Raw genomic sequence first — 25,396 nt, 5'->3', positions numbered from 1 at the left:
CCTGTCATACTGGTAAACATGAAATAAACTTCAGTGTGAGTATAGGGAGACATAATTTCATAAAGTGATAAAAGTATAAATAAGTATAATGTTGATGAAAACACAGTGGGCAGTGCATATTAGATCTTTCAAATACATGCGTATTAGCCAGGGGTGGTGGCTCACACCTTAGTCTCAGCTACTCGGGAGGCTAAGGTGGTAGGATTCCTTAAGCTTGGGAGGTCAAGGCTGTAGTGAGCTATGATCGTGCCACTGCACTCCAGCCTGGGCAGCAAGATCTTGTCTTCAAAAACAAAACAAAACCAAAAAACAAATATATGCATAGCTTTTGTCCCTGCAGTTTTTCTGGTACTTTATCCTAAGGAAATAATTGAGCTGTAAAAAAGTTCATTGCAGTACTATTTATAATTGATAGACATTGGAAAAAATCCATCTATATTTTTATTTTAGAGTAAGGAGCTAGTCAAATAATGCACATTCATACAAAATGGAATATATTTGGTTAGTATTACTATTGATGAAGTATATGCCCTGGGGAAATGGATACAGTTAGAAACTCGAGTAACAGAATTGTGTACATATGTATCTCTGAGATAGATGAATCAATTCTATTTCTTTTTTCTATTTATATTTGACAGATTATCTTTAGTGATAAGATAGCATAGAAGTTCTTCATTTTTATATTTGTATTTTTAAACATTTCTTCCAATTAAATAATGGATGTATAATTTTTTAAAAATGGAGAAATACCACATTTTTAAGTTCTTTGTCTCAATTTCAAATTTTAAAAATTTAGTAAAATTTTAAAAAGTAAAAAATTTAAATTTAATAAAAAACAAGGAATTTTCTACATCAGCATTCATGAAAACATTTATAACTAAAAAAGAAAAAAAAATTACAATGTCCCTGTTAGTATCCATATGATAGACTACTCTGCATATAAAGAGAAAAGAGATGTTTATAAAATTCTAGACTAATATCATCTTGAACAAAGAGTAGTTATTATTAACCACATAAGTATAATAAAAGAAAAACCAAGTGTCTAAATTTAGTATTAAAGAAAAGCACAGCATTTTCCTCTGTGTATGTATTTGTGTGTGTCTTAATAGGAAGTTCTTCTTTGCATGAGTAGATCAAAGGAAATGAACCTAAAATGTGATTTATTATATTGTAGGTTGCTTCAGGTGAATGCAATGAAGACACTGAAGTTTACAACATTACCCTGTGTACTGGGGATGAACTCACTCTAATGGGGCAAGCAGAAATCCTTTATGCAAAGACATTCAAGGAAAAGTCACGACTCAACACAATCTTCAAAAAGATTGGGAAGCTCAATTCCATCAGCAAGCTGGGAAAAGGCAAAATGCCATGCCTTATTTGCATGAATCACCGGACCAACGAAAGCATTAGCCTTCCATTCCAGTGCAAGGGCAGATTTAGCACCCGAAGTCCCCTGGAACTTCAGATGCAAGAGGGCGAACACACCATCCGCAACATTGTGGAGAAAACCAGGCTTCCTGTGAATGTGACTGTGCCAAGCCCTCCACCGAGAAACCCATACGACCTCCACTTCATTCGTGAGGGGCACCGCTATAAGTTTGTGAACATCCAGACCAAGACGGTGGTGGTTTGCTGTGTGCTGCGGAACAACAAGATCCTCCCCATGCACTTTCCTTTGCACTTGACTGTCCCCAAGTTCAGCCTCCCAGAACACCTGGTGAAGGGAGAGGGATGGCCCGAAACCCTGGTCCATCACTGGCTAGGTATCTGCCAAGAACAGTTCGACATCGATGAGTATTCACGGGCTGTCCGTGATGTCAAAACCGACTGGAATGAGGACTGCAAGAGCCCCAAGAAGGGCCGGTGCTCTGGCCACAACCACGTGCCCAACTCCCTCAGCTACGCCCGCGATGAGCTCACTCAGTCCTTCCACCGACTCTCGGTCTGTGTGTATGGCAACAATCTCCATGGCAACAGCGAGGTGAACCTTCATGGTTGCAGGGACCTGGGAGGAGATTGGGCCCCCTTTCCTCATGACATCCTGCCCTACCAGGACTCTGGAGATAGTGGAAGCGACTACCTTTTCCCAGAAGCTAGTGAAGAATCAGCAGGTGTCCCGGGAAAGTCAGAACTTCCCTATGAAGAGCTGTGGCTGGAGGAAGGCAAGCCCAGCCATCAGCCTCTCACTCGCTCCCTGAGCGAGAAGAGCAGATGTGATCAGTTTAGAGGTTCTGTCCGATCTAAATGTGCAACTTCTCCTCTTCCCATCCCTGGGACTCTGGGAGCAGCAATGAAATCTTCAGATACTACCCTACCTCCACCTCCAGTGCCTCCCAAATCTGAAGCCGTAAGTCATTTCTGTTTTTGAATGAGGTGCCAGTCTTTCTGTCTCTCTGCTCAGTCATCCACTACTTTATTTTCTTAAAACTCCCCAACTGAAGATTATCAGCGTGAGCAAATTTGTTTAGTTTGGAGTGAGATATACATGCTAGCTTGATTATTTTGACCAGTTAGAAATTAGAGTTTTACTCTATGTCTGATGAGAACCTCTTGGAGAGTTTTTAACAGGAGAGTTTTAAACATGACTTTTGCTGCTGCCTGGAGAATGGATTATAGGGAGGAGAGAGTGGAAGGTGGGAGGCAGAGAAGAGGCAACTGCAGTAACGTAGGTGTGAGGTGGTGAGGCCCTAAACCGCGGCAGCTGGTAGTGGCTGGTAGAGAGAGACGACTGCTTCAGACTGTTTCACAGGTAAACCCAACAATATTTACTTGTGAATTGGATGTTGGGCATGAAGGAAAGAGAGCAATCGAAGAAAACGCCTAGATTTTTAACCTGGGCAACAGAATGGATATTATTGTCATTTACTATGATGGGGAAGACTGAAGGAGGAGTAAATTTATTTGGTGGTGGGAGGGGAAGCAGAGGAAAATCAAGAGGCAGCAGCCTCACTTATAACTCTCTCCTATACCCCTGAAGTTACTTTGAGATCAAAGCATAGTGGATGTGCTAATGTATACATACACACACACACACACACACACACACACACACACACACACACACATACACACACCCCCGCCAGAACCAGGTGCCAGGGCAGTTCTATTTAACACCTTAAACATAACTCATTCAGAGCTTGATTTTCATGTAAAACTAAAATTTTGGTACAGTTCTGTTTAGAACAAGAGAAAGGGCCCTCTATTTTGACCATGTTCTTCGATTGACAGCCATTCTGAACCTTTGCTATTCATTTTTAATCATTGAATTTCGTTATCCCTGAGGGAGAAAGGGCTACAGGTATTAAGTGTAATGCTATTAATTTATTTGACAATATCTATTACAGTGGCTTCCTTTTTTCTATCTCTAGAAGAATCCTTTTTAAAAGAATTATGTGAATCCCAATATGTAGAAGAGTTCAAATCAAAACCTATCTGAGCAAAGCACAGATTGTGGGGAAGCGGTCTTCCTTGGGTCCTTGCCCACTCTCTGCCCCTACCAGGTGATCTTAGGATACCTTTCTAGAACCCTGGGGCTGTGCAGAACCCGGTTTTTTAAAACTATGGAATTACTAGGCTAGATGCTAGAAATACAGTCATCAAGAAAACCTGGCCTCTAGCCTCTCATACTTCTCAGTTTTACAGGGAAGGTAACAGATGAAAAGAAATGACTGTTATACAAGTTAAAAGGTGATAAACAATAGGAAAATGAGAGAGAGATAATGTATGGGGAATTCAGAGGAGACAGAGAAACTTCTAGTCGGGGGATGAATGAGAGGAGCCTCTGTGGAGATTATGACATTTTAAATGCGTTTAGAAAATATACCTGAATTGGAAGAGAAATGAGAAAGAAGGACATTCCGGACAGAGCAGCATGAGCAACGAGCTGGAAGCTGGGGCAGCTTTAAGCATGTAAGAGGGAAAACAGGGAGTTCTGTGGGGCAGTTGAATAGGGATGGGCAGTGGTGGCTGAGAGGCTGGCACCAGGGCATGGACAGCCCTGGGTGTCAGGCAGCAGTTTGTGCCAGGCTCCATGCTTAGCTGTCCATAAAGAGCCCTCATTGCTGCAAAGCTTTCCTGAGAGAGGACCCACCTCTGGCCTTTTGTTGCAGGGCGTGAGAGCTCCCCAGCAGCTACAGATCTGGACTTGCCCTTGCTCCTTACAGGATCCTGTAGGGACCATCAGGCACAAGCCCAGAGATCCCTGTATTCACTAAATGTCATGGACTGTTTAGGGAACTTAATGGTAGAGCTGGGGTCCTTGGCCCTTGTGTTTATGTCAGCGATTCCCTAAGAATGTTCATCAAAAGCCAGGTAAAAAGTAAGGGGGCAGCCCTCCAAACAAGTTCTCCTGGAACTTGAGGGATGTCTTAATTCAGCTATGTATTTCGTGTTACTTGAAGGTTGGGACTCTGACCTTCAATGGAAACATGACTGTATGAGCTTTTCCTATTGAACTTGGGTCCTACCTGGCACACAGTGGGGTCTCATGTTTGTTGACTGACTTACAGACTCATCCGAGATGGTCACACCCAGGGTCATTTATGTAACCAAGTCTGGAGGTAGGAAACTAGCATCACTTGTTTTTTCTGTGGCTAATGAAAGATGAGTAAGAACATAAATATTAAGAGGTCCAACTCTGACCTTGGTACTAAAAAAGAAATGCTAAATTTGAAACTAAAAGCAAATCTCAGAGAAAAAAAAAAAAATTGGCCTCCAGTCTAAGCTGTAATTTCTTATGACGTAAGAGAATCTTTTCAGAGCGTGTCCAGTGTTTGTAGAATACTATAAACGTAATGATTTTTTTATAAACACCTGAAATCATTTAATTTGGTTTTTTAAAAAAATTTAGGCATTTCAAATGAAGCCATGTTTTTTATTGGTTCTGTGACCGTGAAATGAATTTTCCATTTTTAGGATGTGCGTGGGATCCAGAGAACATCATAGTTGTTAGATGTGGCTTCAGCTTGTAATTTTCAAAAGGGAACTTTAATGGGGCATAAATTTAAGTGCTCCCACAGAATTCAGTAAAAGTTCATTGGATAGTTCCAGTGGAGTGAGTCTTGGGAGAGAGATGTGCCATGTGTCCCGCCAACTATCCTACCCAGTAATTAAAGATGTTGGCTTCACTTGAAAGTTCACCAGCTAGATATTAGCTGGGAAGGTGACAACTCTCACCAGGTCCTTAGGAATAGAAGGTGCCAGGGCAATGGAAAGGAGTCAAAGAAAGGGTGTCTTCCTCCTCACTTGTGCTGCAGCTCTGGCATCCTCTGGGCTCTGCTTGTCAACCCTTTTCTGTTTGTGTCTTAAACAGGGAAACTACATTGTGAGCCAAACAGAAAATCGTTGGGGACAGAGTCATCCGTTTAATCCCGTTCATATGTTTTGTTAATATACCTTGTATATTCACTTGTGTTTGATGCTCTAGTCCTCTTGTATCTTTGTATCTGATGCTCTAGAATTGTGTGCTCTAGTCCTCTTATATCTTTGTAAAGATTGTTTAAGAATTTTTTATGCTTGTTTTGTTTTGTTTTGTTTGAAACTGAGTCTTACTCTGTTGCCCAGGCTGGAGTGCAGTGCACGATCTTGGCTCACTGCAACCTCCACCTCTCGAGTTCAAGCGATTCTTGTGCCTCAGTCTCCCGAGAAGCTGGGATTACAGGCACGTGCCACCACATCTCGCTAATTTTTTTGTATTTTTGTAGAGATGGGGTTTCACCATGTTGACCAGGCTGGTCTCGAGCTCCTGACCTCAAGTGATCCACCCACCTCTGCCTCCCAAAGTGCTGGGGTTACAGGCATGAGCCGCTGAACCCAGCCATGTTTAATAATTTTTTAAACAAAACACTGACACTAACCTCTCTGGAATATGACAGGCTGTTCTCTTCCTAATGGGAATGTCACAGGGAAAAGTAAACAGTTCCTGGTTCAAGAAATAGACAAGATGCAAGACCTAGAACTGTTGCATCTGAGCCCAACTGAGGGAGCATGCCCAGTCTGGCATTTTCCCTTTTTAAAATTTTGCAAGTTGCCCGCAGATCAGAATGACCTGACAGTCCCTCTTGAGTGGATTATCCTTTCTGATCTAAACACATTCTCTATTTTATAACATTGCAGGCCTCTATTCATCAGTTAGATTTTCTGGTTATTGGCTGATATGTAAAGTATTTACCCAGATGTACTCTACAAAAGGCAATCTTCAAGAGCAATCTTCTTTTCCCCCTCTTTAGAAAATGCCATTTTGGAGAGCAATGCTGGGAAGACTTTATATTGCACAAGATTCTATAAATAAAGCATTTGACTTCCAGTCTGTTCCCGTCTATGCAATGAGTTACAAATGGTTATCAAAACTGCAGGGTCAGCCTGGTATGGTGGCTCATGCCTGTAATCCCAGCACTTTGGGAAGCCGAGGTAGGCAGATCACTTGAGCTCAGGAGTTCAAGACCAGCCTGGCCAACATAGTGAAACCCCGTCTGTACTTTAAAAAAAAAAAAAAAAAAGCCTGGTGTGGTGGTGCACTCCTGTAATCCCAGCTATTCCGGAAGCTGAGGCAGGATAATCAACTGAACCCAGGAGGTAGAGGTTGCAGTGAGCTGAGATCATGCCACTACACTCCAGCCTGGGTGACAGAGCAAGACTCAGTCTCAGAAAAACAGACAAAATAATCCTGCAGGTTCACAGCTCTTCTGAAACCATTTGTGTGGCAGTATCCTATCCGAGGACCCCAGCACCCAGTGGTCAGTGTTCTCCATCTGTCCTTTTTTTTTTTTTTTTGAGACGGAGTCTCACTCTGTCACCAGGCTGGAGTACAGTGCTGCGATTTCGGCTCACTACAACCTCCACCTCCTAGGTTCAATCGATTCCCCTGCCTCAGCCTCCCAATGAGATGGGAATAGAGGCTCACGCCACTACACCTGGCTAATTTTTTTGTTTGTTTGTTTTAGTAGAGACGGGGTTTCACCATGTTGGCCAGGATGGTCTTGATCTCCTGACCTCATGATCCACCCGCCTCAGCCTCCCAAAGTGCTGGGATTAAAGGCATGAGCCACCGCGCCCAGCCTCCATCTGTCTTTAATAACAGAAAAAAAACACATTCCCTCTTGGATAGTGGTTGATATTATAGCAATTCCTGGTAAAAGGAAAATCGTAAAAGGAGCTCTTTTGTGAACCACTGATTTCAACCATGTTTTACTGCAGTGTTGATGAATTTGTGAACCTTTGTGATAGACAAGGTTGCCCCACAGCTTATGAGAAAGAGTTTAGGGACTAAGTTTTAAGATGGGTTGGTAGCACACATTCATTGCTAGAAGGCCAAAAGTTCATCATAAAGTTTCTTTAATGAAGCACACTGTTTTGTTGGTGTTTGAGAAAAATGGGACTTAAAGAGTAACTTTAATGCCAGATTGATGGGCCTAGCCTAGTAGGTGCTTGCAAAAAACTGATTTAACTATAGAGAAGTCTGTTGGGGCATCTGAATCTGCCTCAGACAGGCAGAACCCTCACTACATGATAGATAATTAGAGGCGTGCAGCAGTGCATCTGAGAGCTGCACATCGATTTCAATCCTCACGCTACCACTTTGTAGCTTCATACCTTGCACAAAATATTTAACCACCCTGAGTCAGTTCCTGTGGGGATAATAACATCTTCACTGCATTTTTGTACTGTACAAAGAACTTGGCACTTCTCCCTGGCACTTGGTAAACATTTACAATAAATAGCAATAATTTAATATAAGATGGATTCCAGTTTAGGGTCAGGTAGACAGTCACTGTTTAGAGGTTTTTTCCCACTGTCTTTCCTTGACTAAGGAATGGAGAGAGGAAGTCACACTTTCCAGGTACATAAGGCCCCTCCAAAGAATCAGGAGGTGGGTGGGAGTGGACATATCCACCCTGACGGCTACCACGGGGGTCAGTCAGCCTCCCATTCCAGAGGTGGGTGTGCTAGTTCATTCTGCTGGGTTTCTGAGATATTATAAAAACACACAATTGGTTTTAAAAATAGCAAAACATTCTTTTAATCTGACTTTTAAAACATCTACTTGGTAAGGTAGGTATTATGTTTTAGTTACATAACTGTGGAATCATCACATACTTTGTAATCATCATAAGCCCAAAAACAGAGCTCCAGAAATGCTTGGCACCCTGTGGATCCCAGTAGCATAATCTTTTAGTGGCAGAGTCAGGGGTTTTAAGAACTAGAGTGCCTGTGAAAAAGCCACATGAGGCTCTAAGGCTGTGAACAAGTGCCAAGAAACTGGTATTCCTGGGCAAACCTACACAGAAATATCAAAGGTGAGAAGTGGCCTTGGATAACTGACTCCCTTCCTCAGGCTTGGCCAGGCCAGCTCCTGGTGCTGCCAGATCTCATTACTTTGGATATGCCCAGCCTACAGAATTAGTGGCCTCACATGACTACCCAAGTTAAGAAAGTACCATTAAATATGTTTGTTGATAACAAGCTGTGGGAAGTAGCTAAGAATTGATTCTACTCTGCATTTTTATTTTATTTTGTCTTTGGGCTTTTTCTCTCTGTAAAATATTAATATTAGAAAGGTATTGACAGATTTTCTTAAATCTGATATATTAATATTTAAGCTTAGTGATTATTTACTTTTCAAAATAACTGGTCTACAAAAAGATACAGTCAGGATTCCACTAGTTAATGAGGTTTCCTAGGGCATTTGACGTTTAATTAATTTTAATTACAAGCTTTGAGGAGTTTTTTGTAAGCAAGCCATACCTAAGTTCCCATTTGTTAATTGAAATAAGGACTAAATTATTATTGTGTTTGGTAACTTTGAAACTAATTGCCTTCTGTTTCATGTAGGTTCTTTTTAAATGAAAGCTTCTAGGTCAAGATTTTTTTTTTTTCTTCTTTTGTGTCCATTGAGAATCTTAATGATTAGAATGATAATAAAGATAATTATAATATTCTATTGCCACAGTCCCCAACCTTTTTGGCACCAGGGACCAGTTTCATGGAAGACAATTTTTCCACAGACCAGGGGTTAGGAGAGGGAGTGGTTTCAGGATGACTCAAGTGCATTGCATTTATTGTACACTTTATTTCTATTATTACTACATTGTAATATATAATGAAATAATTATATAGCTCACCATAATGCAGAATCAATGGGACCCCTGAGCTTGTTTTCCTGCAACTAGACGGTCCCATCTGGGGGTGATGGGTGACAGTGACAGATCATCAGGCATTAGCTTCTCATAAGGAACACGCCACCTAGATTCTCATAAGGAACATGCAAAGTTCCCTCACATGTGCGGTTCACAGCAGGGTTCGTGCTCCTATGAGAGTCTAATACCACCACTGATCTCATAGGAGGCGGAGCTCGGGCCGTAATCCGAGGGATGGGGAGCAGCTGTAAATACAGATGAAGCTTCACTGGCTCACTAGCCAGCTGCTCGCCTCCTGCTGTGTGCTGCCTGGTTCCTGTCAGGCCACAGACCAGTACCAGTCCATATCCCAAACGTTGGGGACCCCTGTTCTATTGGGTAAGTCTTGTTCCAAAGCTGTACAATTAGGTACATACCATTTGTATAAAATCACATTAATAGAAAGGTTATACATAACTTAAGTATATTTATCACATATTATACTCGTTGCTCAGGAAGGATCTTTATTCTACTCTTCAATGGCATATACTTTCTGAGTCCATGAAAGCACCCTACATTCTAAACAAGTACATCTTTTCAGAACGACTTGCCCCTCCTGCCACTGAGTGAGTGGCTGCCCGCTCTTTCCCCTGGGCCTCCTTTGCCTGAGGCTGGAATATTGGAGACCATTTCTGAGAAAGGTCTGTCTTAGGTCCTTATCATCAATATATAAAAATGGAAAAAAGAAGCTCATACGTCTAAGATCAGGATTTTGACTGTAAATCACATTTGCTCTCGTGTAATTAATCAAATAGAGGTTCATTTATTGTACTTTGTCATTATAAAACTTTAATTTTTGTTTGGCTGAAAATATCCACTGATGGTTATGCGACAGGGTTATGAACTCTTTGTATAAAAGCCTCTTTATAAATAAGATTTCTTACAGCTGTAATGATTTTGTTATCTGGGAGTGTGGGAAGAAATGTAAAATACAGGGCAGAGGGCAGAAGGCAAAGTTACAAAGTTCAAGGAAGCATGGTTACAAAACTCCTTTCTTTGGGTTGCTGACGTCGTCCTGCATTTGGCTTTTTAGGGAAGAAAATGCACAAGAAAGGTGAATCTCATTTTAAATCAAGCTCCCCTGCAGTGTATGTATTTTCTTAATCATTGTCAATATGGAAACGAAACGATCCTTACTCCACCTGAGTGTGCCAAAATATCTCTATTGATTGTCCACAATTCCAAGCAATATGATCTTTGAGACGGGAGGTATACTCCCTCCCCGACGCCCCTGCCAGGCATGTGACAATTGGTTCTAGAAGGTTAACTAAGGAAATACATGGCCCCGTCAGCAGATGTCCCTAGATCCATTGTCTTGTATGTAAGATTGAGCAGCCACCACTGCTCTGAAATTGATTTTTTTCCCAAAAGACTATCTGAAAACTGTTAAGTAAAGACCATGCCATAGTAAACTGTCCTTTCACCTTTCTTAAGCTCTTTGGTCCTGTTAGTGACTGCATGTGAAAGTTGTGTTTCTTCCACAGAACAGAGGAGTCGAAGTTGTGAGAAACAAAGGCTTTCCAAGAAATGCTGTTGTACCAGAAACCCCCAGTCTTAGTGATGCTGTTTCATAAACCCCTAGGAAGTGTCAGAGAAAAAGATGTAATAGGAGAAAGAAAGTATTTCATAGATACTATGTAGAAAACACTCCAATTGTATGTATGTACCATTTTTTCCCTCCAGAGATCTACATGTAACTCTGCTTTCCACTCATGCAATCATGAGCTTCCTACTATTAACAAATTCTCATGCATTATTTTCAACATGTGGCAATTTAGAGGAGACCTTGTTTTCCACTTTTCAAATTACTGATCCTTGACCTGTGCTCAGTTTGCTCCCAACTAAGCAAGAGTTAGAACTGTAAGAAGGGGAGAAGGGAAAAGAAGGTTAAATGTCTATTCCAGGACTCAGGAAATGACGTTAAGCTCCCTGGGCAGTATTCTGAAAGTAAAGAAAATAGTTCCATTTTATGATGTGTTTGATTTGGACCATAGATTGGAGTTGCGCTTGACTTTGTTGACCACCTCCACTTAGAAACATGAAGCTTTCCAAAGCGTTTGTTCTATTAGGTGTGTTTCATCTTTGCTTTCACTGTTAGATGATATGCTACCATTAATTATTTTTCTAGCTTTATGTGACCACTGATGGCATGACAGAGGCAGGGAACAATGGAAAAATGGTCTCCCCTTTATCTTCTTAAATTAAAGGAGAGCAGAGTCCCAGGCGTCAATGTGCACTTGACCTCCAGCTTACATGCATGCATATACATACCCAGGCACATTTTTTCAAGTTTCTTTAAAGTTTTTTTTGAAAAGGCATGCCTCCTTCAAACCAGTATCCTTTCCTAACAACTGCCTCACTCCTTCCTTTCCAGACAATTCCTGAGAAGAGTGGTCTGCCCTCACCAACACCACTCTTCCCTCCTGTCTAGCTTTGACTCACTAGAGTCTGGCTCTGTCCCCTCACTTGACTCATGCCTCATTTGCTAAGATCACCAGTGACTTGCTAATTGTCACATAAGGGGAACCTCTTCCAGCCCCTTTTCTGACTTCCTGACATCTCTCCATCTTTGCACTGTTGTTCTCCTACAGCTCTCCCTCCATTGGCTTCCTTGATGCCATTCAAGCATGATTCTGCTCTGTGAGCATTAAAGTGCAGTTACCTGGTTTTCCCCTCCTCTGTCTTCTCTTCTGCCCATCCTTTGGGGGTTCAACCTTCTTCGCTTCTCATCTGGGATCTCAGTGCCGCCGTAACTTCAGATTCTATCTATCATTAGAACACTGAGCTCAAAGTTAGTATTTTCAAAACTGATCTCCTCTGCTTCTCCCAAGCCCTGTTCTTCTAAATTTCTATCTGATGAATGGCACCAGTGTTTTGTTTCATCATCTAAGCCTGCAGACCAGATCATCATTCTGCTTCTTCTTTCATGCCATGTTCTTTTATGTTCTACCTTTTGCACACTCATAATCCCTCCTAAGACTCTCTCAGTAAAATCACCTGTGAATTTGTTCTTCTCCTGCCACCTTGAGTAAATTGATGGTGCTCCCATGAACCTTGCATATACTTCTATTATTACACTTACCAGATTGTGTTTTAATTATGTGTTTGTTTCCCTCCCTCATAAGTAATTCCATGAGTTACTCACTGTTGTAACTCAACACTAACTCAATGAGCACATGATAGGCACTCAATATATTTGAACAAATAGGAAAGTGAAATTAATAGAGGCTGTAGGAAAAGAGAAAGCGACAGCCATGTTCTTCAGACTTTTAGGGATGATTGAAGTCGATGCTTGTGATCCCGGCTGGCAGCCCCCAGGACAGACACCTTTTACAGTTTGCTTAAAGCCACCACTGTTAGATTATTTCAGTTGCCTGAATATGCCTCTCTAGGAATATGCCTCATTGACTAAAGAGGGTGAAGTTCAAGAAAGAACAGAACTCACCATTTCTACCTCTTTAATAAGTGAGCTTTCTGTTTAGCTCTGCATTCGTGATCTGCAATGTGAATACCAAGGAGACTTGTATCAACACCAGGTTAGTGGTGTCTCATGTTTGATGATAATTGAAACACTGAACATTTTAGAAAAGAGACAGACTTACTCTGAAGGAGCAAGAGGAGAGAAATATGCTCGCGGTGGAGCAGCTGCGAAGAAAAGCTTTAGGCCAGGGAATTGCTCAGGAAGCGAGGCTTTGGGTACTCCATGTATCCACACTGTGCCCATTGAGCCTGTCATCAACAGGACCTTGGTTCCAGGAGCTTCTCTGTGAATACTCAAGGTACTCATAACCAGAAATTAACCACACATAGGCAAAGATCACCATCATCTGCAGTGGACGGTAACACCCACCTCAAAACAGAATGCCAGCTCTTCACTGAGCACGAGGATTGGAGGTTCATTCCTGATACTACAGGGGCCCCTGTCTCCTTGTGTTGCCAGTGGAAGTCCAGTCGTAAACATTGCATTGGAAATAAGTAGTCCATTAGGCACAATATAGTCCTTTAGATCTTCATTTTAGAATAGTCATTACTCTGGCGTATGCTAGATTAAAGCCACAGCATTTCCTAGTTCAGGAATACTGTCATTGTCATTTTCACCGTGACACTGTGTCAAAGGGTGGTGGTAGAGTTGGTGGTGATCGTATGTGCCAGGTCTGCTGGTGCCTTTTTTCCCCTAGATTGACTCAGTGTCACCAAAAAAAATCTTAACATCCAGCCCAAATGACTTGTCAATAATAATTTCCACATAAACATATAAAAGATATTCTATGGTATATGGGTTTTTTAAGTGCCTTTTTTTTGGGGGGGGGGGTATTTTTTGTGACATTCCTTAACATCTACCAGGCATTCTGTGTGACATGCTCGTGCCAGGAGTGACAAATCCCCAAACTCTGCTATCCCCAGGATGGCAATAACAAGTATGGCAGTCCCTACGTTTTAGCTCTCAGGCTCATTAAATATAGATGGAGAGTAAGTAAATATGAACAGTGTGTGGCACACAGAGTGTGTAATGTGTGGGGCTGGCCCACAGGAACTGGTGTTTAGGTGTGGTGGGCAGTAAAAACTAAACCAGAGAAAGGGGCAGGAAAGCACAGGGTGTGCTGGGGGGACACTGAGTCCACCACTTTGCATGGACCTGTGTGCCCCTATAGACTAGGAGCAGTGGGAGAGCTTGCTAGAAAGATGTGTGGGACCCTGGCTGCACAGGGCCTTGGGTGGCAGGCAGGGGAGGCCGGCCTTTATCCAGGAATCAGAGGGAGCCACCGGAGACAGCCAGTAACATGATGAGAGCCACATGCTGAGGCTTCCAGAAGGGATGTGCTGAAAATGTTACACTTAAAAGCTAAATTGAATATGAAGGAAAACTGGAAATAGGGTGATTGACCGTCTAGTCTTATAAATTGTCTCTTATTGACAGATAAAATTCATCTAAAACACAGCTGCCTTCCTCCTGGATGTAAATATCCCACGTGAATCAAATCAAGAAGCAAAGAGTAGTAGAACTGTTATTGCTCTGATAGTAAGAGATAGGATGTAAGATGGTACAATATACCCTCACTCTGTCACTTCTGAATCCCAAAATGCATACATCCCACCACAGCATGTAATTCTTCCCTTAAGATGCAGAGAAATAGGCCATCATCAGAGCAGCCACCCATGCAGCAACAAGTTGAAAGTTATAATGCCACTTGGCAATGTGTCTGTGGAGTCCTCAGCTGTGCCCACCTGCCGTGGGCTGCCCCTCACCTGCCTGGCATAGTGCAAGCCACTCACTCTGTGCCTCAACAAAATGACACTCGAAATTCTTGTCATGAATGGAGTCCCTTTAAAGTCATCCTTTAAAAAAAAAAAAAAAAACCACCTTTCCCTAAAGTGAGTTTCAAGTAAGCCTAATTCTTTTACCTTGACCTCACATAACAACACCCAGATTGTCCTCCCATCACAACAGAAAAAAATCCTGGCCTCATATTCTTGCTTCATCACTGACAACATCCCACCTCCTAAGAGTAAGAATCAGCTTGTTTCTCTCTCTGTCTCTCTCTCTCTCATACACACACACATACACACACACATTAGTTCTTTAACTCTCTTCAGGAGTCATGTGGCCACCCCAAAAGCTTTCCGTGTCTCAAATTCTATCTTGAGCGCCAACTATAAACACTCCCAGTTGGCCCTGGCTACCTTGCCACCAGGCCCTGTAGCTTGGAAGTGTTTCTCTTCACTACCACCCTCTCCTCGCCGTTGTGGGAAACCTATTAGCCCTTCAGGAGTCCCTAGTTATGAAGGTGGCGGAACCAGCTCTAAGTTACCTGGGATTGGTTATGAGAACAGGAAGAGGGGAGTTCCTTTAGGTCAATTTCAACTGCAAGTGGCTTCTTTTCTGAGTTTATAGACCGAAGTCAGCCGACTATTGTAAATTAAAATGCGTATTGTAATTGGCATCTGAGCATATTATAATTGACATCTCAGGTAAGTGTTTCCTAATGAAATGTCATATTTAATGGCTAATTTTAAAGTTTTGAAAATGCTAAATTGAATCCAGCATTAACCATGTTTTCCTCATGTTCTACTGTAATCCAATATTGGAAAGTGACTAAGTATTTATTTTAAAATTAAAAAGTTAACTGACAGAGTCCTTATCGTCTCACATTTTCCATGAGCCCTATTACTATAAACATAAATAGAACCAAGCACATCTGTAATAAAGTGACGCCCATCCACCCTAAAGTCTACAGATATTCCCTAAGAAACAAACACATTTGGCTACCTTACAGTTAACTAACAAGGCAGAGGAAGATGAACCAAAGCCAGAAAGCGGGGTGGCCCAGCCTGAGCTCCAACATCCTGATCGGTTCTCAGCCTCTTAAGAAGACCCGGCTGGCCGAGGAGGGTGGATCACCTGAGCTCAGCAGTTCGAGACCAGCCTGGCCAGCATGACGAAACCCCCTCTCTACTAAAAATACAAAATTAGCCGGGTGTGGTGGCACATGTCTGTGATCCCAGCTATACTCAGGAGGCGGAGGCAGGAGAATCACTTGAACCTGGGAGGTGGAGGTTGCGGTGAGCCGAGATCACGCCATTGCACTCCAGCTTGAGCGACAAGAGTGAAACTCCGTCTCAGAAAAAAAAAGGAAGACCCCAGAATGGTGCAAGGGTCTTTCCTGGGCCAGCCCAGCCAAGCATTCCTCTCATGTCATTATCCAAACCTCATTTCCTCCTGGGCATCCTTTCTGCAGTCATCCACCACCTTTTTAAAAGCTCACAAGGGGAAAGCCTGCATCTATTGTAGAAGAAATCTGCTGCTCCAAATATTTTCTTTTAGTCTACAGAGCTTCTCCAGATGAAACCATTCCCTCTCACCAACCCACTGGGCCCCAGTAACAAGGGCTATCGGCCCTGCAGGTAGGAGCAGTGATCCGCAGCCCCGGGAAGAAATGTAGCCAATGAGAGACTTTTTACATTGCTTCCATTTCATTTAGAATTGGGTTTACTGGGCTACCCATAGCCGTGGTCTTTTCTTAATGGCTGGTTTTCTCTGGCAAATGGATCAGGCCTGGGGTGTGAGGTAGAGATCCTGGGTGCGGTGTAGATAGTAGGAGATGCAGTGTGATAACATGAACCCATTTCATTTCAGCTTAAGCAAACTCAGTACCAAAGCTAATAGGAGCTTGCTGTTGCATTGTCTTATCCCAGAGCTGCTTGGCCAGAAAGGAATTGAAAGTGAAGGTGAAAAACTTGGTAGGGACATAGCCTAAAAGTATATCGGGAAAGCATTTCAAAGCATAGCATTTTTGACAGAGTCAGAATTGGCTCTGTTGATATTTTTACCGCTATACCTTTGGGTAGACTAGCAGAGCCAGGTATAAACTGCCCCCTGCTGCCTGACACGGAGAAGTACATGAAAAATGTCACTTCATTGGTAATTATATTCTGAAATGCCTGCAAGGAATGGAAAGCAAATTAGGGGAACAGCAGGCAGTCTCAGAGAAGCCGTGGACATCACAGATCAGCTAGATCCTCTCCAGTGTGAAGACGAAGGAAAGGTGAGAGAGCTAGAAGCAGCTCTTTTAAAAAGTGCTTTCCGGATGTGGAGAGCCGCTTCATTACTCCTTCTGCAACCTTGTCAGTGAGTGTGGACCATGGTCCAGTAGCATCAGTATCACCTGGGAACTTGTTAGAAATGCAGATTCTCAGGCCCCACCCTGTGTCAACAGAATCAAAATCTGCCTTTTAAACAAGATCCTCCGGTGATACTCACATTTACATTTCAGAAGCCCTTGCTGGGCAGGCGCAGTATCTCATACCTGTAATCCCAGCACTTTGGGAGGCCCAGGCAAGTGGATGACTTGAGATCAGGAGTTCAAGACCAGCCTGGCCAACATGTTCAAACCCCGACTCTACTCCAAATACAAAAATTAGCCAGGCGTGGTGGCAGGTGCCTGTAATCTCAGCTACTCAGGAGGCTGAGGCAGGAGAATCGCTTGAACTCAGGAAGCGGAGGTTGCCGTGAGCCAAGATGGCGCCACTGCACTCCAGCCTGGGCGACAGAAACTTCATCTCTACTGAAAATATGAAAAATTAGTCAGGTGTGCTCTTGGGAGGGTGATGTGGGAGGATCACCCGAGCCCAGGAAGCAGAGGTTGCAGTGAGCTGAGCCAAGATTGTGCCACTGCATTCCAACCTGGGCAACAGTGAGACTCCATCTCAAAAAAAAAAAAAAAAAAAAAAAATTCCCTGCATATGACTTCAGAAGGAACTTTAGCCCTGGACCAGGTCCAGGGTTCTCTAAGGTTTGGATCAAATTGAATTCAGCTTGAACAGTGAAAAAAACACAACCTAATAGAAGAGATGAATCCTCAAGTTAAATTTGTGAATGCCTTATGTTCTTATTTTCTTAATACTTCCTTTTTATCCATCCTCACACTAGCTCTTTAACCATTGATACTTTAACTTGCCATATTTCATATTACTTTCTGTATTTCAGTAGCAGCCAGCATTTGCGAAGCAGTTTCTTTCAAAAATCATTCTGTCCCAGCAAGTGTGTGACAGGCGTCTGATTTGCTCTCTGGCAGCCTCTGTGCTTCCCATCATTCTTGTTTACTTCAGTCTTCTCTCTGCCACGCTTACACCCTGCTGTTATGGTTTAAGAGTAGTGACTTGAGCAAGTCTGCAGGATTGAGCTGGCCCCCAGTGGCATTGTCAGTCTGTTGCTAACCTGGAGTGTTCTTTTCTGCGCCAGGTCAGAGAAGAATGCCGGCTCCTGAACGCCCCACCTGTTCCACCCCGAAGCGCAAAGCCTTTGTCCACCAGTCCCTCCATCCCTCCTCGCACAGTCAAGCCAGCGCGGCAACAGACTCGCTCTCCCAGCCCCACCTTGTCCTACTATTCTTCAGGGCTACACAACATGTAAGTCTTCTTGCCAGGCCCCGCTGCACGCTTATCTTCTCATCCAGCAGTTCATGGGTTCTTGAGAGCATTTTCAGGGTAGCCCTAACTGAGGCAGGGTGGTGGGAGAGGAAATGGCTTTTTAGTTTTTTAAATAATTTCACTGGGTGAGCATGCTGGGGCCCCTTAGCTAGGATGGAAGAGCCAGTGTGTCTTGGGAAGAAAAGATGCCACACCAATCTGAGAAATTCAGAGGTAAAGACCAACTAGATTCTCCTGGAAACACCCCGGGGGCTGCCGTCAGTTCTCACAGATCAGCATCTAGTTCTTTCCACTTTGACTTTGACACGAGCAGACAGTACCTTCAGCAGACAGCACCTTCAACCAGGACCTGAAATGAAGAGGGTCCCATTGGCTGTCTACTCTGAATTCCCATCCAGACAGGAGTCCCCTTTTGACCATCAGTGCTGGGTAGTCATTTCCTTTTGCCTGGATACTTCCAGTGCTCTGAGCTCATTCTTCTACAACACAGCTCATTCCATTGTTGGCAAGTAGCAATACTTTACAAAAAAAAAAAAACTTTTATTATATTGAGTTGAAATCAATCTCTATGTAACTTTCAATCGTTTCTTAGGTCTAAAGAAACAAAAATAGGTCCATCCCATATCTCTTTGTCGACTCATGAAAATTCCGAGTCAGCTATGATAGAAGTCTTCTCTTCTCCAAAAGAAACATCCTTGCCTCCCTCTGCTGCTTCCCTGACATCACTGTCAGACCCCTCACCGGCCTGCTCACCCTCCTTTGAGCACACTCTAGTTTCATGTTGCTCTTAAAACATGGCCCCCCCAGAGCCTAATCCACCACTCCACATGTGCTCGTTACAGTTTAAAGTAGCTCCGTTTGCAGGTATTTTTTGTTCTCTGGACATTTAAATCCTTGTGCTAATGTTACTCGATTGTTCAGAAACTAAGGCAAGGATTAGCATTTTATTTGAAGCATTTCCTCCTACCTCAGACTTTTGGATGGAAATAGAGTCACAGGTGATGTGATGCCATCATGTCACTGTAGCACAAGCATGACAAGCATGCGCCACCCATTTACTATTCTCTCACTCTACCCTCGCTCACTGCAGACATCATTCATCAATCATGGCACCTGTTGGTGCAGAGCCTACACATGACTTAATAATTTTTCTCATCATAAAGACCCAGGCACCTATTAACAATGATTTTCTTACTAGCTGAAATACTTATTTTATCTCCACTGTAGCATTTTAAATCATTATGTACATATCTACAATTACCAATGTATTTTATTAAAGATTCTTTAAAAAAAAAACAGTGAAGTTAGCAGGAACTTTATTGAATTCAAAACTAACTGCACTTTTCTATTCAGCAGTAACATCTATAAATAACAAAAGCCTTGGGATTTGGCTTTTTTCTTGTAACTGGTTTCTTTGTGTGTTTGCTTTTAAGCAGCGTCACTAAAACTGACACAAGTCCTTCTGAAAGCGCTCCTGTTTCCTGCTATCCATGTAACCGAGTGAAAACTGATTCTGTGGACCTGAAATCCCCATTTGGAAGTCCTTCTGCTGAAGCTGTGTCCTCTCGGCTCTCATGGCCTAATCATTATTTGGGAGCATCAGAGAGCCAGACCAGGAGTGACTTCCTTCTGGATCCAAGCAGGAGTTATAGTTACCCTAGACAAAAGACGCCAGGCACACCAAAGAGAAACTGCCCAGCACCTTTTGATTTTGATGGCTGTGAGCTCTTGTCCAGCCCCTCTAGCTCAGTCACTGCAGAATTCAGTAGCAGCGTCTCTGGTTGTCCCAAGTCAGCCAGCTACTCTCTGGAGAGTACAGATATGAAAACTCTTGCAGCTGGTGTGACAAAGCAGAGTACTTCATGCCCTGCCTTACCCCCCAGGGCTCCAAAACTAGTAGAAGAGAAGGTCGCCTCTGAAACATCTCCTTTGCCTCTGAAAATTGATGGTGCTGAGGAAGACCCCAAGTCTGGGTCACCAGATCTTTCTGAGGACCAGTATTTTGTTAAAAAGGGCATGCAGGACATCTTCTCTGCCTCCTACCCTTTCTCATCTCCGCTCCACCTCCAGCTGGCCCCCAGATCCTGTGGCGATGGTTCCCCGTGGCAGCCACCGGCTGACCTATCAGGACTCTCTATAGAGGAAGTGGCCAAGTCACTACGGTTCATTGGTTTGTCCGAAGATGTCATATCATTCTTTGTTACTGAAAAGATTGATGGGAACCTGCTTGTTCAGCTAACGGAAGAAATCCTCTCAGAGGATTTCAAATTGAGCAAACTGCAGGTGAAGAAGATAATGCAGTTCATTAATGGCTGGAGGCCCAAAATATAGCCAAATAACCCTCAGCCAGCATGGAACAAAACTGATCAATGCGTGTGCTAGAAGGGGTGGGCTGGGACACAATTTCATGTTTTTGCACTAAAAACCTTCTCTGTAAATAGGGAAAAGAGAAACTCTTACTATGCAGATTACGTTTTTGAATGGTGAACAGGCTATTTTGTACATCAATAAAAATGCTGTACAGAACACTTGGAGGTGTGCCTTGTACGTCACTCAACAAACACTCAGCAGCTGCTAACAGAAAAAAAGGCATGTGCAGAGAAGTCATTCTTACCCAAGTAGGTTTATGCGAGAAGGTATGATATTTATTACAAAACAGCCAAAGCTGAAAGACATAAAAATCTTTAAAAAAAAAAAAAAAAAAAAAAAAAAAAAAAAAAAACACTTTGAACAACAATTCCCTTCTTTCGGGAGGGTTGACTTTAGACAATTAACTATGTTCTGTGCTCCGTCGTTCAGATTGCTTCATGCTAATTGTTTTACTCTTGTGCCTGCAAATGTTAGTGATATGAATTGACACTTTAATGTTATATGCTTGGTGGGGATCTTTTTATGGCAAGGCATTTTCCAAAAGTCATGTGTTGATAAAGGGATATATGTTGTCCTTAGAAATCACACAAATCATGACCACAATAATTTATCTGTAACTGCTGCTAATTTTACTGAGCAGAGAAAAAATAATATACATATATAAACATGTATAGATGCATACACAATACACCCGAATATGTTTTACACATAATTTTGATTCTGATATTTTAGGTAACATCTGTTCACTTTTAAATAATCCGTTGAGGTTTGGGGACTGTTACCTACATTGATTCTCTTAGGAATAGTGGACAGAATGACTCCAAAGATTCTCAGAACCCTGTCACTTGAAGCTCAGTCTTATTTGGGTTCATCACTGAAAACTTAGAACAAGTCAGTAAAGAGTCCTGTATTGAAGGATTAAGTTTGAGTTTAAGCCCACTCACTGCAGGGCTGGTTTTTGCATGTAATACTCCCATGACATCTGCGGAAATGACAGTTTCTGTTGAATTATAATTCTCGGGTTTGAGGGTCTCCTTCCCCTGGTGTCTGATGACGAGAGGTCTGAAGAGCATTTGTCAGCATGCATTAGCCTTTCTCAACCTTCATGCTTTATGAGAGCTCAGAAATCAGACGCACCAGCCTTTCCTATTATATATGCCACATCTGTTGAGTATTTTTAAAATACCAAGAAGAGGACTTGTTTATTTCATAAACCACTTCTTCCCTCTCTTTCAAAGAAAATACATTATTACCATACTTTTACATTAGTCTCAGAATTTTTGCTAAATATGATTAAGTATTCCAAAATATAATGGCATCATCATTATTCTTTTTTAGAGAATATACATCTGAGGATTGTGTTAGTTCTCAGAGCAAGGCATCATCTACCCCCCTGCACCCCAGAGTCTGGCCCCAGATTCCAGATGTGCGGACAGCCCATGACCGAGGTGCACACTGTGCCCTCTTGAATAGGAAGGTCAGCCAGCGAGGCGGCAGCAAAACTTGCAGGATGGACTTACATCTTATCATCTCTTCCTGCTACCAAAATAAAAAAATAAATTGAAAGACAAGACCCACCAGTCTAGTTTTGTAGATCTGTGAAACGTGTCTCTATTTCTTGGCATTAGAAGAAAGATACTTTTAATCCATATCATGGTTTAGAGTTGAGGTGAATTGATACCTAATTTTCCATGTTAGATCTAATTTTCCATCTTAGATCTGCTTTATCAAAAAAAGTATTTTTTTCTCCTAACAGGGCTCCCAAAATGTAAATACTATAGGCAAAAAGAATACCCTGTAAAATTCTCACACTGGAGCACCTCTTCAAAAGTCACTGACAAGTGGATGAGGAAGTGTCTGGTACTGCGCTCACAGGACTTGAGACCCATGAGGCTTTCGTATTCTGAAAGCATCCTTCTGTGTGAGGGGGACTGCCTCCCTTAGGAAAGTAAATCTCTCAGAACTTCTTTTTAAAATAAAAACAGACAAGAATGCAGTTACTAAGCTGCGAGTTTTCATTGGCAAACCTAGCTGAATCCGTTTGAAAATACTTAACACTTAGACACAATTCTCAAATTCAGGAAGAAGGAACAGGGTTGGTTTGGGTTTACTATGAAGGTTGCCTCACAAAAACAACTGACTCCTTTTAGTGTTTTTTGTTTTTATTTTTCTTTCTGTAAAAACTTTACACAAAATAGGGTTTTAAATTCTTTTTGCTTGTTTGGGACTTGGCGTATTTTTGTCAGGTTTATATTGATTGGCAATGCGGCGACTCCTTGAGGGCAGGGACTGTGGCCTTTGGTTCACTTATGCATGAAACAGTCTAGTATCACTCTACAGTGCTGAGTAAAAGACACAGCCCCTGCCCTCTTGGAGATCATATTGTTTATATTTGAAATCTCAGTTGCCAAGAGTATGTATGTGTGGGTAAGAAAGATGTGAAGTCCTCTGGGCAGCTGGGTATATGGAGAATTACATGTGTCCTGTCTTTAAAATATCAGCCTCTATTAAGGGGTACAGAACACCCCAAGATCACTAAAACTTGGAATGTGTTGGAGGCAGAAAGTATCTCTCTCATTGCCTAGTGTTGTTGTTTTTTTGTTTTTTTTACTGACCTGGAATTCTTTTAATTGTAATAAATATCTTCTGTCATCTCTAAAAGCCACAAATAAATGAAATTGCCATTCCTAAGCCGAGCACCTGTCTATGAAGGACCTTGGCGCCCTGACTAGACAAAGCATTCATAACTCCAAGAGAATCCTGACAAGATATGCAAAGCAGGGATAATAAGGAGACAGCAGAAAAGTGATGCCCAGAGATCCACACACAGAACCTTTCTAACCAACCAGGTCAAGGCTTATCATCTTATCTCCTCTGGCAGGTCCCCTATAGTCAAAAGAGAGGAAGTGTCTGTCTAAACAAGACCCTTTTGGGTCCTTAGATTCATGGCAAAAATCATCATGGCCCCCATCAGAAAAGAAAATCAGCAATAAACCAAGCCAAGCAGCTAAAATGTATAATGTGGACCTGACTCATGTTGGGAGGCAGAATTCAAACACTCACAGATCAGTCTTGCAAGTTTTCTCTTCTTTAAGTTGAGCTGCTCAACTTTATGAACTGTGAAATTTCCTTACATTCTTTCAGCCCACATATATCATTGCAGTTTATGAAGTTGCAGCGGACTGCCCATTCAGCTAAATTGCAGTGTTTATTCTTGTCTCATGTCGAAATCTAACAATCTTATAGGAAATATTATGACAGTCCATTCCAACTGTTTTCAGACACATGCACAAACAGTCTCTGCTCACATTCCACAGCCACCTGCATGTTATCCATACAGCTCCCTGAGAAGTCCAGGGATGGGAGGCGGGGTGTGGAAGGATGGAGGGTCTTTCATTTTCTAAACACTTTGTGTAAGTCACTACTCATCGTGCCTAGCAAGTATAAGATTAACATTTTGAATAACCAACTGGAAAACAAATAATCCTCTGAAGGACCTAGTGAACTGTTCAAAGGAAATTTTAATTTCAGTCTACCAGAAAAGTTAAATCTGTTGTTGGACATAGGAGGTTTTCAGAAACATGCCTCTTTTATCAATTTCCACTATCTTTCAAGTTACCTAAAGGCACCAGGCTGCTTGAGCAAGAAGAATAAAAGGCCTAGAGTGCAAATTATGTGAAGTAGAGCTTTTAGATGGTGGGATTGTAATAATATGGGATGCTCATGCTCACATCATGTTAAATCACACCGTTTAGTCTTCAAAACTTGGTGTTTTAAAATGTGTCTCATTGTGATAGCCAGAAACAAGGAATAAATGTGATTTCAGTTTAAACTGTATACAAATATCTTCTGTAATTTTGCTGCTCTAATTTTTAGGCTATAAATTTTGTAATAGAGCTTATCAAATTGCGAATTTCCTTTTTTTACAATCTCATGTAGTAGGGCTCAGATAATTTCTTAGCTATAGCTATAAACCTTTTCTCCCACTCTCATATTAAGTTTCATTTAAAATATTTAAGCTAAGCCTAAAAATTGAAATCAGTTAAGAATTTGGAGAGTTTATCTTAAATGGAAATGGTGTATTCTTTTCAAAGAATTTTGTAACCGTCTTTACAGTTTCTTTGCTTGGAAAACTTGGGTTGTTAACTATGAGTTAACAGTTGCATTACTTTCCAAAACATTATCTAATGGGCCCAATGTGTACCTCAAGATAAACACAGTATGTTATGTCTAAAAATTTCATTGTCTGTTGATTTAAATGGTTCTGAGATGTCTCTAATAAAGAAATTTTCAAAGTTGCTTTGCTTGCAGTTGTTCCTCAGTGGTCAGACCTAGTGCATAGTTTTCCAAGGACTTGTTTCCCATCCTCACTTAGGAGTAGGGAATTTGGAGGGAGTCTCAATACTGCAAGTCCATTCTGTATTAATAAGAGATGGAAGACTGTGGCTATTGTGCGTAGTCCGAAGATGCAGGTAACTAGGTAACTTGATGGCGTACAGAGAATCCAGTACCTGTGTGGTCAGGAGATAGCACAGAAGATGAAATAGATGAATTGGTGAGCAAAAAAAAAAAAAAAAAAAAAAAACTGGTCCAAAGATAGTTGTCTCAATTGATCATTCACTGTCAGTTACAGATCAAACTGCTTGTTCTACTCTTTCCTCACTCTCACTACTGCACTTGACTAACTCTTAAAAACTAAATAAAAGTATACATTTGAATGAGGAAAAGAAAGATAACATAAATTTATATCTCTTTGGCTTGCATACAGTTTAACTTATGTAACTAGCAAATAGCAGAGATGGCTGAGGTGACTAAAGAAAAATTGAGCGTTCAATATGCTGCAGCATCCAATGGGAAGTGTTACACAGAAGCTGGAGAATTGCCAGTGGGGTTTGGTTAAGAGAACTTGTAGCATAAAATAGTTT

At 41.9% G+C, this 25,396-nt stretch overlaps 1 protein-coding gene across 3 annotated transcripts in view; it reads left to right on the top strand.

Annotated features, from left to right (window-relative positions):
* The window catches only part of GAREM1 (GRB2 associated regulator of MAPK1 subtype 1), a 200,899-nt gene extending 176,129 nt beyond the window's left edge, over positions 1-24,770 (top strand). For 2 of the 3 annotated variants that reach the window (XM_010365939.2, XM_030926065.1), the window contains 3 exons: positions 1,175-2,347; positions 17,914-18,080; positions 19,535-24,770. In XM_010365939.2, coding sequence (XP_010364241.2) covers positions 1,175-2,347; positions 17,914-18,080; positions 19,535-20,432 — 2,238 coding nt within the window. In that variant the 3' untranslated portion in view covers positions 20,433-24,770. The remainder of the gene's footprint in view (positions 1-1,174; positions 2,348-17,913; positions 18,081-19,534) is intronic. The other variant, XM_010365940.2, reaches the window with a different exon arrangement.
* Positions 24,771-25,396: the final 626 nt, after the last annotated feature.

The sequence above is a fragment of the Rhinopithecus roxellana genome, chromosome 21, assembly GCF_007565055.1.
Source record: "Rhinopithecus roxellana isolate Shanxi Qingling chromosome 21, ASM756505v1, whole genome shotgun sequence".
NCBI classification, from domain to species: domain Eukaryota; kingdom Metazoa; phylum Chordata; class Mammalia; order Primates; family Cercopithecidae; genus Rhinopithecus; species Rhinopithecus roxellana.
This window is presented reverse-complemented; position numbering and strand designations above follow the sequence as displayed.